Below are 13,540 nucleotides of genomic sequence, written 5' to 3'. Positions count from 1 at the left end.
GCCAAGAGAAGTTCAGGGTCAATAACAAAAGGCAGAATATTGAACACGGCAGGGACCTTGACCCAAGTAGTAGTAAAAATAAGGGCAGCAACGACAGGGCATAGCAAAGTGTAGCAGATACCCATGCACGCCGTGGGTAGGGTGCAAGTGAAGGCCCCATGATGTCAAACCTAGGGACCTATTCTCAGCCCTCACCCTCTTCAATGTCCCTGTAGCAATGAATCCCCTCGACCTCTCTCTTCCCCCTCAAAACTTTCTCCTCCTGGTTTCTGTGATGCTGAATTTCTTGTTTTAATTGCTTCTCAAAGTTTTGATTGCTTCCTTCCTGGTGATATCTGTTTTGTTTGACTTCCAAATGTGGGCATTTCCAACCTCGTTGTCTTCAAATTTTTCTTTCTCTGTAGTCTTCCTCTGAGGGATCACATGACTTCACCCACCCCCTCTGATCCCTGTGACCTCTGTTTGTGGTCCTCATTCTCCTGAGAACTCCAGAGTTGGGTTCCCAAAGCTCTGGGGAACCTCCACATTACACATGGCCTAGCATGTGGGCGCCTTGCACACACGAGGGACACACATGGAATAGCCCCAGGCGTTGAAGGGTTGAGAAGTTCCAAACTGACCTTTACCAAGAACTAACTTCTCTTCTTGACTTTGCTGCTCCTATTGGTGGAAACACAGAGACCCCAAGTGTCCCTGATCCCTCTTTCCACATCTCCTACAACCAGATGGACAGCATCTGAATTTTATTGCCTCCACATGGACACAATGGCTCTCTCCTGCCTCCTCTTCCTTGTTTTGCTCTTTATCACAATCAGGGATTTGGGAGTTGTTAGAGGTGATACTTGAAGTCCCTTTGCCCCTAAAAGAGAAAAGATTTTCAGATTGTCATTGCTTCTCTCCTGGATTATACTAGTCGTTTCTTGATGATGCATCCCCAAAGGGTGGCCTGAGTGGCCTTCCAAACACCCACTGAGATCACATCACAACCTTCAGCGGCTCCATGGTCTTTCCAGTTCAGCATATCCCAGCAGTCCTTCTGGGCTCCTTCAGCGACCCCAGCAGTAGCAGAACTTTCCGTTTAGAGATATTCCAAGGCTTCAGTTTTAATGAGAGAGAAAAAAAAAAAAAGGCAGTAGCTGCAGTCAGTGAGCTTCTGTTTCTAGGCAGATCATCAGTTTTTACAAGGTCTGAACATTTTCTCATCTCCAGGGCCCAAGAATTAGAACTGGAAGATCATCAAAGCAGACTGGAACAGACATTAAGAGAAAAAATGCTCAAGGAGGGTGAGTACGATGACATGTTTGGGGCCCCTTGTTAAAGACATTTTTCCCCCAAGAGGCACTTGCACAGAGCACCCTGCAAATCCCAGAGTGGGACGCTCTTCCTGTCTTGTGCAAGCAGCCTGGAGGCAGAACGGGAGGCTGGACAGGTGGAAACTCACCACCTGCCCAGCAAGTCGCTTCTGGCTTTGTTCACCTGGGCTATGAGGGCAGCAGTTTACTCCATCCCATGAGCTAACAGAGCAAAATCATTCATTCGCTTTCCCATTTATTCAGTTAAGGAGTATTTGCTGAGAGTCTAGGGGGGCCTGGCAATAGGAGAAGAGCACCCCTGCCTCGTGGTCTCACCGGGGAGGCCAACATGCAAACTGGTGTTTGTAGTACAATGAGATGAAGGCCAGGACACAGATGCTTTGGGAACACCAAGGAAGGTGGGCCTAGTTCTGCCAGGCACCATAGATGGTACAGGAAATACCCTTCCCAGCACAGGCCGGACCAGGTCAACACAAATGAGAAAATAATTTCCACCACAAAGGAGGGAAAGCTGACATAAATTCAATTCACATGCTATACTGATTTATGCATTCATTGGTTCCAGCCCAGTAAGACACCGTTTTGTGGCTGTGTGTTCATGGGACCAGATCCACGCATGGCTTTCCTACACTTAGGCCTAGGTCTAAAAGGACAAGTTCAACAATTTCTTTACACCTCATGGACCAAACATACTTACCTATGGGGTTGCCTGGTACAGGGCAAGCACCTGATAAATATTAGACGTCATCTTTATGATTGTTTTTACTTAGGCATCTTATCCCCATTTTACAGTTTAGAAAACTGAGTCTCGGAACTTAAAAAGTATGTTCAAGGTAAGTAGTGACAGGACTAAGATTCAGGCACAGACTACCAAAGAGGGTCTCCAATTCCTTCCCACATAGTAATGATTTGTGGACTTTCTTTATAGCAACAAAAAATTCTATTTCTAGCAAAATCTTTATAGGGCTGCACTGTATAGAACAGATAAAAGTGTTATACGTCATTTTTATTTGTCAGAGGGCTCGCATGAGTCCGTTGATGACAAGCCAACATTCAGGGAGGAATGTTTTATTTTTCTGTGTTGATTATCAAATAAGGAGCAACGACACTGGACTATACCCAGATTAACAGATCATAGAAGGAGTAGGAGTAAGATGGGTGAGAAGCCAGGGTACTCTGGGTTTTCTTCCTCCCTCAAACACAGCTATGTTGAGGTCAGATGATTTGGAACAGCCAGGAAATTGATCTATGGAGTGTCAGAAGGATCTCCATGATTGGAGGGAGACAGCGTGCCAGGTACAAGGTGCATGGACATGAACTTGGGGAGAGAGAAACAGCAGTGCCACAGAAGAGAGGGAATGCTTTCCATGGAGAGACAAAGGGAAAGAAAGAGAGAGGGGTTGAGAGAGTCTGGCATCAGGTTTGCACAAGAGGAAAACCGCTCTGGACCAGGGACTGGGGAGCAAGAAGTACTAAGTATAGCAGGGTTTTGTTTTTTTTTTAATTTTATTTAAATCCAAGTTAGTTAACATATAGTGTAAAAATAGTTCAGGAGTAGAATGTGGTGATTCATCACTTACATATAATACCCAGTGCTCATCCCAGCAAGTGCCCTCCTTAATGCCCATCACCCATCTAGCCCAACAACGTGGATGGAACTGGAGTGTATTATTTATGCTAAGCAAAATAGGTCAGTCAGAGAAAGACAGAAATCATATGATTTCACTAATATGTGGAATTTAAGAAACACAACAGATGAACATAGGGGAAGGGAAGGCAAAATAAGATAAAAACAAATAAAAACCATAAGAGAGTCTTAAATACAGAGAACAAACTGAGAGTTGCTGGAGGGGAGGTCGGGGGGATGGGCTAAATGGGTGATGGGCATTAAGGAGGGCACCTGTTGGGATGAGCACTGGGTATTATATGTAAGTGACGAATCACTACATTCTACTTCTGAAACCAATACTACACTAACCTGGATTTAAATAAGTTCATTAAAAAATAAATTAATTAAAAAGAAAAAACCATAGAGCATAATATCTGATTTATACATCAAATAAAAATTTCAGTTTGCTCTGTTTCTGGATGGTAAAATAAAAACCACCAACAGTCCCCATTAGCCATCTTTGAACCTTTTTTTTTTTTTTAACTTTTACTAAGGAGTGAGGATCATACATTTCTTCATTCCCCTTAGCCGATCTTCCATAAAAGCTCTAGCCCACTAGTTAGCAAGAGAGGAAAAAAAAAGAAAAAAGAACTTTATTTATCCCTCTCTAGTAGACTCGGTCTGATGCAATAAGTTTAACCATCCCTGTAGCAATGCTTAGTCTCTTTGGGATGAAAATGTTCAGCCTTGGAGATGGCCAGCTTTTCCTTCTGCTTTCCTCCCTAACGACGGGTAGTAGGGAGAGGCAGGTTTTGTGACTTCGCAGCAGTAGGTATCTGCGTTGGTTGCTCTGATTCACTGAGTCCCCACCCAGCTGTGTCCCATCATCCGGCTGCCACTCTCTCTGCTGGCATTTGCAAGCTGAGGTGTATGGCTGGCATCATCCATAGCCTGGCCACTCCTCAGCATGCCTGGAGCCTGGTGGCAGTCCCTGGCTTACTCAGGCTCACCTCAGCACATCCTCCATTCAGCTTGTCCAGACAGTCTCCACCGTGGGACCACGTCACTCCTCATCGTGGGGGAGCCCTCTGGGAGGCTCACTGGCCAGCTACCTTTGGTAGCTCTAGGGCTGGTGGGCACTCTTAAGCCCCACGGCTGCCACACACAGCAGATTGGGATCCGGGGAGCCACACTCAGACCCTTCTCTGCCCAACCACCACATACTGCCCTATGTTTATGCAGAAGGCACCCTGCCAGCTGGCTTCTTCCCAGAATTCCAAACAAGGGGCTGGGTAAGAATCCTTGAGCCCCCGATGTTCCCATCAAATGGTATGACATTTCCTGGCCCAGAACAGAGAGGCTAGAGCTAACCCTCTGCTTCTAATCATCTCTTGCCCATAAAACACGAAGTACCGAGGGAATGGTGTTTTTCTATTTCCCTTTTGTCATATATGCCTTCTTCCTGACCCCATCCTCTGAACTAAGACTCATGTGAGAAACAGTGGCCCTTCTTTGCTCCAGGATCAGGCTCACCACCTAGTCCCTGGCATGTTAAAGGGAACGGGCTCAGGTATTTATAAAGTCGTCTCCCAAGGCAACAATCTGGTTGACAAGACTTAAATCTGCCTTAAAATCTATTTTGATTGTCAGAAAATCATTACTACCTGTTTCTTATCCCTTCCCTTCCTTTTGTAGCAATCTTATGTCCCCCGGGGCAATGGGATGTGTCAGGCCAATTAGGAAGAAGTTCTTGTACTCTTAAGACAAAAGAGAAAACATGTTCACAGTCTGGAGACACCGTCCCATTGGCCAACCAGAGCCTTATTTTGCTTCTGCCTGGTCTCTCCTCAAAGGGCTGCAATTTGTCATTAACTCCAAAAAAAAAAAAAAGAAAGAAAGAAAGAAAAAAGAAAAGAAAAAAAGGATCGTCAACTTTGAAGTCCTAGCCCCTGATGCAGATGGTTTGTTTAGAAACTTTTCTCATAGATTCCTTTGTTGTAGTTCAGACATGTTTAGGGAAAACAGCCTTCTTGTTGTTCCGTTGGTTTCTTTTTTTTCTTGCAGGGGAGGGGAGGCTGGAGAACTCTGTGGGGCCTGGCTGATATTCTTTTCCTTACAAAGGGATTTCCCCCTGTTTGCTTTGTATATACTCTTAAGATGAAAACTGAGCTGACTGCAGCACAAAGCACCCTCTTGCTAATCTGTGGCTGCGAGAGAGTTCCCTGGTGTTAAATTCATTTCCTTGTTTTCTCCATGGAAATTAGAAGACAGAACAAGTCCGAAACAATCAAGAATGCCCGTGCCAAGATCTCTCCCTTGGCCTGAATGTTACCTGAGGCCCAATGCTTGCCGTTTTTTTGTTTTTTAGAGAGCCAGAAAGATGAGAGCAATCTGAACGAGGAGCAAGAAATACTCAGCGAGATGATGCAAGTAATTGAACAAAGGGACAGACTCGTGGACTCCTTAGAGGAACAGCGCATAAAAGAAAAGGCTGAAGACCAGCACTTTGAAAGCTTCATATTCTCCAGGGACTGTCAGCTGAGTAGGACGTGAGCAGCCCAAGGCGCTGGCCCTGGATGCTGGCTGAGGATCAGGCCGGGCACACCTCACTCACTCACGGTTCCTTTGGCAGGATTTGCCATACGTGGAACTTAAGTGACGCCCTATTGCAATTTCTTCTTAAAATTCTCCCATATGGAGTACAGCTGCCCAAGACCCTTCCAGAGATTATAATGACGAATAGACAAAGATGGTTAGGGAATTGGCAGTCACTTTGGCACGTCTCACATTGGAAGTGACCTTGGCAGATGACCAGCATTGTTTTCCCTGGAAAGTGACACAGGGATCGACTTTCCTGCTGTTTTTATCATTTATCTCCCCAATTCATTGAGTTACACATCTTAAGATTTTTACAAAGCTGCCTTTTCATTAATATATCCCTATTTGCCCTTTTTTTTTTTTTTTTCTGCATGGATGACCGGTTTCCAAATGTCAGAAAGAAGCAGCCACAGTTTAAAGATTAGGTTAATATTTAAAAATTGTGTTTCCAGAGAAAGAGGAGAAACCTTGAGATTACTGATTACATAAAGCAAATAACTCATATAGCAGGTGTTAATTCAATCCAGGGTGAATTTAATTTACCAGTTGTATTTATAAGCCTTAATATAATATACATAAGAAATGAGAGTTTAATACAACATTTGAGCCTTAATTTCATTTTAAAAAAAAAGAGAGAAGGAAATCAAACTTTAACTTCATACTGGCAAGACTATCAGTGTTCACCAAATACTGCAGGCTTAGAAAAGCTTTTGTTCTCAGAGTCCTCTCCTTACTGGCCCCGGAACACAGTGAAAAGTGTTTCTCGAAAATGAATCATTTTCCAGTGCATTTTTATAACCGTTGGCAATGGCACTGAAAACACACACACTCGTGATCCAAGGCGAAGAAGGCTTCCCGGTGACAGCCTTCTCAGGTCCAAAGAGAAGTGTCTCCAGTGCTCTCTCCAGGGGCTCCCTGGGAACTCCACAGGACAAGGACAAAACCACTTCTGACTTCACCCTAGAGCTGAGTGCAGCGACCCCATTTACCAAAGGCAGTGATCAAATCCCAAACTGGGTCATGGATTTTTTTTTTTTTAAGTGACATTTTCAATGTGAAAAGAAAGCCAGGAGATGGAATTTGTGCACTGACAGGAGATTCCTGGGTCGTTTTGATGGTTCATATGGGAACCAAAGAAAAGATTTTAAATAGTGATCTGTTGTCATAAAGTATTTGATTGTTTACAGTCAATGGGATTCTTTGAAGAGTCAGCCTGTTGCTGACAAGAGACAGACTGAGGAACTCTTTGTTATATGTTTGGCCTCTCTCATTTCTGCAAGTGTGTAAATGTGTCATTGAACAAAAGGTGCTTTGCAACAGTTGGCTCTTGAGACCTAACTCTCCTCAGTTCATGTTGACCATGAACCACTGCTGTGTGAGATGCTGTCTATGTGCACCAGTCTGGCCAGCTGATAAGCCAGAAATCAGAAATGTAACTGGATTTCTCAAGTGCGCCATTGTTTTGGGCGGTATTAAAATGCAACCTTTCCATGGCAGACCAAATTCTGAAGGTTGTAATTCTTTTGTCCTTCCTTCTTCTTCCCTTCCCCTTTTTAAAAAAAGAGTCAAATCTTCTAGTGCCTGAATTCTATTGGGGAATATGTGCAGGCATCTATCTAGCTGTCAAAACTATGCCATATATGGCTATTTACCTCTTCTTATTTATTTATATATTTGGTGGAAATTGCTAATACAGTTTCCTCACAATTCTGATTTTCCTGTATTATAACTTGGAGAAGATCTGTTGGCACTAGGGGGTATCGGTATATAAGCTATTTAACATACAAGTAACCCAGATGTTTGGGGCAGTGAGCTAGTTGTATAGTATTAAAGATTTATGGAGATAGTTAAAATAATATTTTCGGCCTTCAGGCATTTAAAATAAGACTCTGGATACTCAGGAATTTTAATTCATTTAAAGAAAAAGATCCAGAACTTCTGTTTTTATTCTAGAATATTTAGAAGTATTCAAACCCAGTGTTTTCTGTCAGTTCTATGAAAGCATGCTGCTTGCGACTTGCATATGTTTAACGTGATGCTTACCTGTGTGGTGTCTGGATTGTTTTGATACAAAAGAATTTATTGCCACTTATTTTTGATTTGTTCTATTTTCATCTAAAAGAAAGATCCTCCTGAGGGGGCCAAGAAACACCTTCTTTCTGTTAATAGATGAGAAAGGCAATTTGTTCATTTTCTCTTTCAAAGACCATGTTCTGGAGTTGAAGGCTGAGTCTTACGTGGCCAGGTTGAAACACACGCTCATACCTAAGAGCCTTTTACTTACGCCGGCTTTTTACCAGCACGTAAAACCATTTCAATGGACATTTCCAAAATGACACAAATATTGTAGCTGTTGAATTATTTTGAACAATTCCATTCCTATTCACAATAAAGAATGTTCTAAGACCGTCAAAGTGTAAAATATTGTACATTTGAAAGACAGTTTCTTTATGCAGTACGGGTAGGATTATGGCGAAAACAGCTTCTTCTGTCCTATAAAAGTATACTTGTGATCAAAGCTGGACAAGTTAGGACTCTGAACGAGACATAAAGCCCCAGCTCCGGGTCGTATTTTATAGCCAGTCTCACACAGCTTCTAAGTTAAACTAAAGGGCTCATGTTAGTTGCTAGTTTAGGATTTTACATAAGTTGAATCAAGAGGACATGTCTGAAGCTTGCTCTCGCAAAGCATTCATTTGTTGATCTATTTGTGTAACAAACATTCTCTGAATGCCTGTGGGGTTGTGCAGCTTCCATTAGGGGAGAATATCAGTCCTCCACTCTACCCCCAAATAACTGCAAAAATAAACAAGTACCACTCGCAAATAAATACAAAGGTAAAGAACTATTTTTCATTATAACCATCAGTCTATTCTACTCACATTAATCTCAAGTCTAAAGACATTTATCCCCAACTCTTGTAGTGCTTCTTTGGCAATGAAAATAAGTTCGTTTCTAAAACTGTGAAAAATACTATCAGGTTGTACTGTTTCATTTAGACCTTGACTTTGGCAGTGTGAGGCTGCTTGGACTCAATCAATGCTGAGATGCAGCATGTTAATTCCGACTGAGAAAGGAAGTGGCAGGTGTTTCCAACTCTGATGAGCTGCAATGAAATTGATGTTTTCTGCATTCTGGAGGCAAATGGCAATTCAGCAGTGTCTGTCTTCCCAGGAAGCAGACTTACAGGCTTTTCCTTCCAAACTGAAAATGGCAGCATGTCCCAGCCAGGTGGCTGATCAGAGAACTACCTCAGCAGGGCAGAGGTGGCAGGGGGCAGCTGGGGCTGCCACACGAACAGAGAGAGTCGCAGTCATTGGATGTGGTGAGCTCAAATGTAATTTATTGTAATAGGAAGGTTCACGTACAGGGGAGCGTGTACTGTTTCGCCTACTGTTTATCTTCTAACCTCACTGCTGAGTAGCTTGTAAAAGATTAATTTGCTCTGACAATTGGGAACTATTCATGTGGGCTGAAATGCGTTACATGGGCACTGCTATAAATACTGAAATGAACCAAAAATAAATGGTTTCCTGTTGAAGGAATCAAAACATTTTCATGTGGGCTTGGTCTGGCACCTCCAAGGGCAGTGTCCATTTCATGTCTTCCTTTCCAGTGAAAGGAGCGGGGCAAAGCTTTGATTTCGTGTGGGAGTCTGTGAATTAACAGTTGGATGCTTTATTCCCACCGGGGCACCTGGAAGGACTTATCTGACTAGCACATTGGACTTGATTGGGAAGAGGAGTGAAGAAGTTTTGCCTAGGGTGTATTCTCTTTCAACAAAGAAAGTTACCCTCAGGGATGGGGAGGCAGAAAGGTGGAGCCAGTCCTGGTTTACCTCCTCATTCCTCTCACCTTCTTACCTGGCATGGCCTGGTTTTATATTTCAGTTCCTCTGCAGAAATGCTCCCATCTGCCCTGAACTGGCCTCTTTCATCAATGCACACTTTGAGGACTGGGCTTGTTTGTTTCTGTTCTTAATCCCAGTGCATGCAAGCATTCCTGATAGGTGAGAGCATAATGCCTCAGAATTGCCACATCAGGTTAACCAAGTGGTCAGTCCCCAGCATTTCACACGGAGTTCCCCCTTTGTTTGAAAGCTTTTGTCTGCTGTTGGAATATTTGCAACGATCCATTTGTTCCCATCTAAAATCAACAAAAAGTAAACATAACTGCAGGTAAGAGCCCCTGTTTTGCAAGCGCTAACATTGTGGCAGCAGGGAAAGCCCCAAGGAAGGCCAGCCACTTTTGATGGCACTTTGCAAGTTTTCTTTGTGCCCATGCTGGGGTTCATCTGCCCTCCTCTGGCTCTCAGAGTCACGGACTCTCAGCCATTAGCTGGCCTATTAGCTGCAACTCACCATCCCTCAGCCTTCGGGGCATGTGTGGTAGTTTCACACTCACTCCCTTTCGCAGCTTGTTTCTGCAAAAACGACAAGCACAACCAATGTTGTCAGGGATCCCCTGAGGAGCCCCTCCGACTCTGATCAGGGTACTGGATACTGTGAATTCAGCTTGTGTCACCTGCCAGGTGCCGTAATAAGCTCTATAAATGTATTGTTTCATTTGATCCTGAAAGCAAAATCCTTATACCCCATTTTTAAGATAAGACTGAGACACAGAGGCTCAGCTTACCTGCTATTCCAGGTACAAAGTAGTGGAACTGGGGCTAGATCCAGATGTCAGCCTCCGGAACCTGGGCCCTCGACCGCCAGGCTATACAGCCTTACCCTGTGTCCCCACCCAGACCTGTGTCTTCTGTTTACCTGTTCCTTCCCTTGCTTTCCTAAATCAGTTCCCATTGCCACAGTCCCCCAGCACTTCACTGACCTGCCCTGATCAGGGGAAATAAGGGAACAGAAGCCAAAGCTGTCCCTTTAAAGTGCCTTGTGTTTCCTTCTGTACTGCATCTATACATACTCTAACATGAAAACAATGATCTAGAATGGTTATCTAACCTCCACCACCCCTCACAAAAATCTTTGAGTAAACATGACACTCTAGGAAGATGCATCTTGTTTACACTGGGAGGTCAAGTACCTGGGACACACTGCCATGGACCTGCAGGGCACTTTTGTGCCCCAAATTGAGAAGCATGGCACTACCTAATCAAATCTCAGCTCCCAAGGGTAGGGAAGCAAGAGCACAGGGGTGGAGGGATGGGAGAAGGCGTGCATGGAGGGAGTGTCTTGGAGACCAACTGGGAGTAAGCTGGTTTTTGCAGACCCTTGGAGAGACCATGCAGAGGCGGTGGGGAGCAAGAAAAGTCTCAAATACACAGCCTCACTTTCTACCTAAAAGAGATAGAAAAGGAACAGCAACTAAAGCCTGGAGCCAGAAGAAGGGAAGTAATAAAGATGAGACCAGGAATAAATGACATAGAAGGAAATAAAACAGTAGGACAGATGAATGAAACCAGAAGCTGGTTCTCTGAAAGAATGAACAGAATTGATAACCCCCTAGCCAGACTTATCAAAAAGGAAAGAGAAAGGACCCAAATAAATAGAATCACAAATGTAGGAGGAGAGATCACAACCAATACCGCAGAAGTACAATTAGAATATTATGAAAAATTATATGCCAAGAAACTGGGAAATCTGGAGGAAATGGACGCATTCCTCGAAATGTACAACTACCAAAACTGAAACAGGAAGAAATGGAAAAAAATTTTTTTTAACGCAGGGATTTTTAAGTTTATTTAGAGAGAGACAGAAAAAGAGTGCAAGTGGGGGATGGGCAGAATCAGAGGGGGGCAGAGGATCCAAAGCAGGCTCTGTGCTGATAGGAGACAGCCTGACATAGGGCTCAAGCTCAGGAACTGTGAGATCATGACCTAAGCCGAAGTCAGACGCTTAACTGACTGAACCACCCAGGGGCCTCAAGAAATAGAAAATTTGAACAGGCCCATAACCAGCAAAGAAATTGAATCAGTAATCAAAAATCTCCCAGCAAAGTCCAGGGCCACATGGCTTCCCAGGGGAATTCTACCAGACATTTAAAGAAGAGTTGATACCCATTCTTCCCAAACTATTCCAAAAAATAGAAATGGAAGGAAAGTTTCCAAACTTGTTCTATGAGGCCAACATTACCTTGATTCCAAAACCAGAAAAAGACTCCACTGAAAAGGAGAATTACAGTCCAATATCCCTGGTGAACATGGATGCAAAAAATCCTCAACAAGATACTAGCAAATTGAATCCAACAGTACATTAGAATTATTCACTGCCATCAAGTGAGATTTACTCTTGGGCTTGAGGGGTTCGATATTCACAAATCAATGTGATACACCACATTAATAGAAGACAGGATAAGAACCATATGATCCTCTTGATAGATGCAGAAAAAGCAATTGACAAAATACAGCATCCATTCTTAATAAAAACCCTCAAGAGAGGATAGATGGAGCATACCTCAACATCATAAAGGCCATCTATGAAAAACCCACAGCCAATATCATCCTCAATGGGGAAAAACTGAGAGCTTTTCCTCTACGATCAGAATAAGACAAGGATGTCCACTTTCACCATTGTTATTTCACCTAGCAGTGGAAGTCCTAGCTTCAGTGATCAAAGAGAAACAAAAGCATCCAAATCAGCAGCAAACAGGTCAAACTTTCGCTGTTTGCAGATGGCATGATACTCTATGTAGAAAACCCAAAAAGACTCCACCAGAAAATTACTAGGACTGATACATGAATTGAGAAAACTTTCAGGGTACAAAATCAATGTACAGAAAAATCTGTCTCATGTCTATGTACCAATAATGAAGCAGCAGGAAGAGAAATTGAGGAATCGATCCCATTTACAATTGCACCAAAAACTGTAAGATACCCAGCAATAAAACTAACCAAAGAGGTAAAATATCTGTACTTTGAAAACTATAGAACACTTATGAAAGAAATTGAAGAAGACACACACACACACAGATGCAAAAACATTTCGTGCTCATGGATTAGAAGAGCAAATATTGTTAAATGTCTATACTACCCAAAGCAATGTACACATTCAGTGCAATCCCTATCAAAACACTACCAGCAGTTTTTCACAGAGCTAGAACAAACAATTCTAAAAGTGTTAGGGAACCGCAAAAGCCCCAAATAGCCAAAGCAATCTTGAAAAAGAAAAGCAAAGCTGGAGGCATCACAATTCTGGACTACAAGGTATAACAAACCTGTGGGCATCAAGACAGCATGGTACTGGCACAAAAACAGACACATAGATCAATGGAACAGAATAGAGAACCCAGAAATGGACCCACAAACGTATGGCCGAATAATCTTCGACAAAGCAGGAAAGAATATCCAATGGAAAAAGGACAGTCTCTTCAACAGATAGTGCTGGGAACACTGGACAGCAACATGCAGAAGAATGAAACTAGATTACTTTCTTACACCACACACAAAAATACATTTATAAATTTAAAAGATCTAAATGTGAGACAGGAAGCCATCAAAATCCTAGAGGCAAATACCGGCAGCAATCTCTTTGACCTTGGCCACAGCAACTTCTCACTAGACACATCTCTGGAGGAAAGGGCAACAAAAGCAAGAATGAACTATTGAGACCTCATTGAGATTAAAACAAAACAAAACAAAACAAAACAACTGCTACACAGCAAAGGAAACAATCAACAAAACTAAAAGGCGTCATGTGGAACGGGAGAAGATATTTGCAAATGATACGTTCGCTAAAGGGTTAATATCCAAAATCTGTAAAGAACTTCTCAAACTCAACACCTGACAAGTAATCCAGTAAAAAAAAAAAAAAAAAAAAATGACCAGAAGACACAAATAGACATTTTTCCAAAGAAGACATCCAGAGGGCTAATAGACACATAAAAAGATGCTGAACATCACTCATCATCAAGGAAATGCAAACCAGAACCACACTGAGACACCCCCTCACACCAGGCAGAGTGGCCAAAATGAACAAATCAGGAGACTAGAGGATGTGGAAAAATGGGAACCCTCTTGCACTGTTGCTGGGAATGCAAACTGGTGCAGCCGCTCTGGAAAACGGTA

The 13,540-nt window shown here is 42.9% G+C and overlaps 1 protein-coding gene across 5 annotated transcripts in view; it reads left to right on the top strand.

The window, feature by feature from the left end:
• The window catches only part of MICAL2 (microtubule associated monooxygenase, calponin and LIM domain containing 2), a 228,256-nt gene extending 214,963 nt beyond the window's left edge, over positions 1–13,293 (top strand). For all 5 annotated transcript variants that reach the window (XM_027073130.2, XM_027073127.2, XM_027073121.2 and 2 more), the window contains 2 exons: positions 1,210–1,283; positions 5,291–13,293. In XM_027073130.2, coding sequence (XP_026928931.2) covers positions 1,210–1,283; positions 5,291–5,475 — 259 coding nt within the window. In that variant the 3' untranslated portion in view covers positions 5,476–13,293. The remainder of the gene's footprint in view (positions 1–1,209; positions 1,284–5,290) is intronic.
• Positions 13,294–13,540: the final 247 nt, after the last annotated feature.

The sequence above is a fragment of the Acinonyx jubatus genome, chromosome D1 (assembly GCF_027475565.1).
Source record: "Acinonyx jubatus isolate Ajub_Pintada_27869175 chromosome D1, VMU_Ajub_asm_v1.0, whole genome shotgun sequence".
NCBI classification, from domain to species: Eukaryota; Metazoa; Chordata; class Mammalia; order Carnivora; family Felidae; genus Acinonyx; species Acinonyx jubatus.
This window is presented reverse-complemented; position numbering and strand designations above follow the sequence as displayed.